Below are 223 nucleotides of genomic sequence, written 5' to 3' on the forward strand. Positions count from 1 at the left end.
GGCCGCCATGGACACGGCGGAGCCGCGGCCCGGCAAGAGGCCCGCCTTCCCGCCGGTGGCCGCCGAGGCGCTGGGGGTACGCGGGGCGCCGGGCGGGGGAAAACGGCGGCCTGGTCGCGGTGCCGGGAAGACCCGAGCGCCCCGGGGAAGCCGGGGGAGGCGGAGCAGCCCTTCGGCAGCTGGAAGGGTGTCCGGTTCTCGGCCCCGCCTTGGCTCACGCCCT

General features: G+C 78.9%; 1 protein-coding gene across 3 annotated transcripts in view; it reads left to right on the top strand.

Annotated features, from left to right (window-relative positions):
• Nucleotide 1: 1 nt before the first annotated feature.
• Nucleotides 2-223, top strand: part of PNO1 (partner of NOB1 homolog (S. cerevisiae)) — a 6576-nt gene continuing 6354 nt past the window's right edge. For all 3 annotated transcript variants that reach the window (XR_774830.1, XR_774831.1, XM_010574776.1), the window contains exon 1: nt 2-76. Coding sequence is in view for 1 of the 3 variants with exons in the window: in XM_010574776.1 (XP_010573078.1) it covers nt 8-76 (69 nt within the window). In the remaining 2 variants the exon portion in view is untranslated. The remainder of the gene's footprint in view (nt 77-223) is intronic.

This window comes from Haliaeetus leucocephalus, unplaced genomic scaffold, assembly GCF_000737465.1.
Source record: "Haliaeetus leucocephalus isolate CR32 unplaced genomic scaffold, Haliaeetus_leucocephalus-4.0 Scaffold450, whole genome shotgun sequence".
Taxonomy (NCBI): domain Eukaryota; kingdom Metazoa; phylum Chordata; class Aves; order Accipitriformes; family Accipitridae; genus Haliaeetus; species Haliaeetus leucocephalus.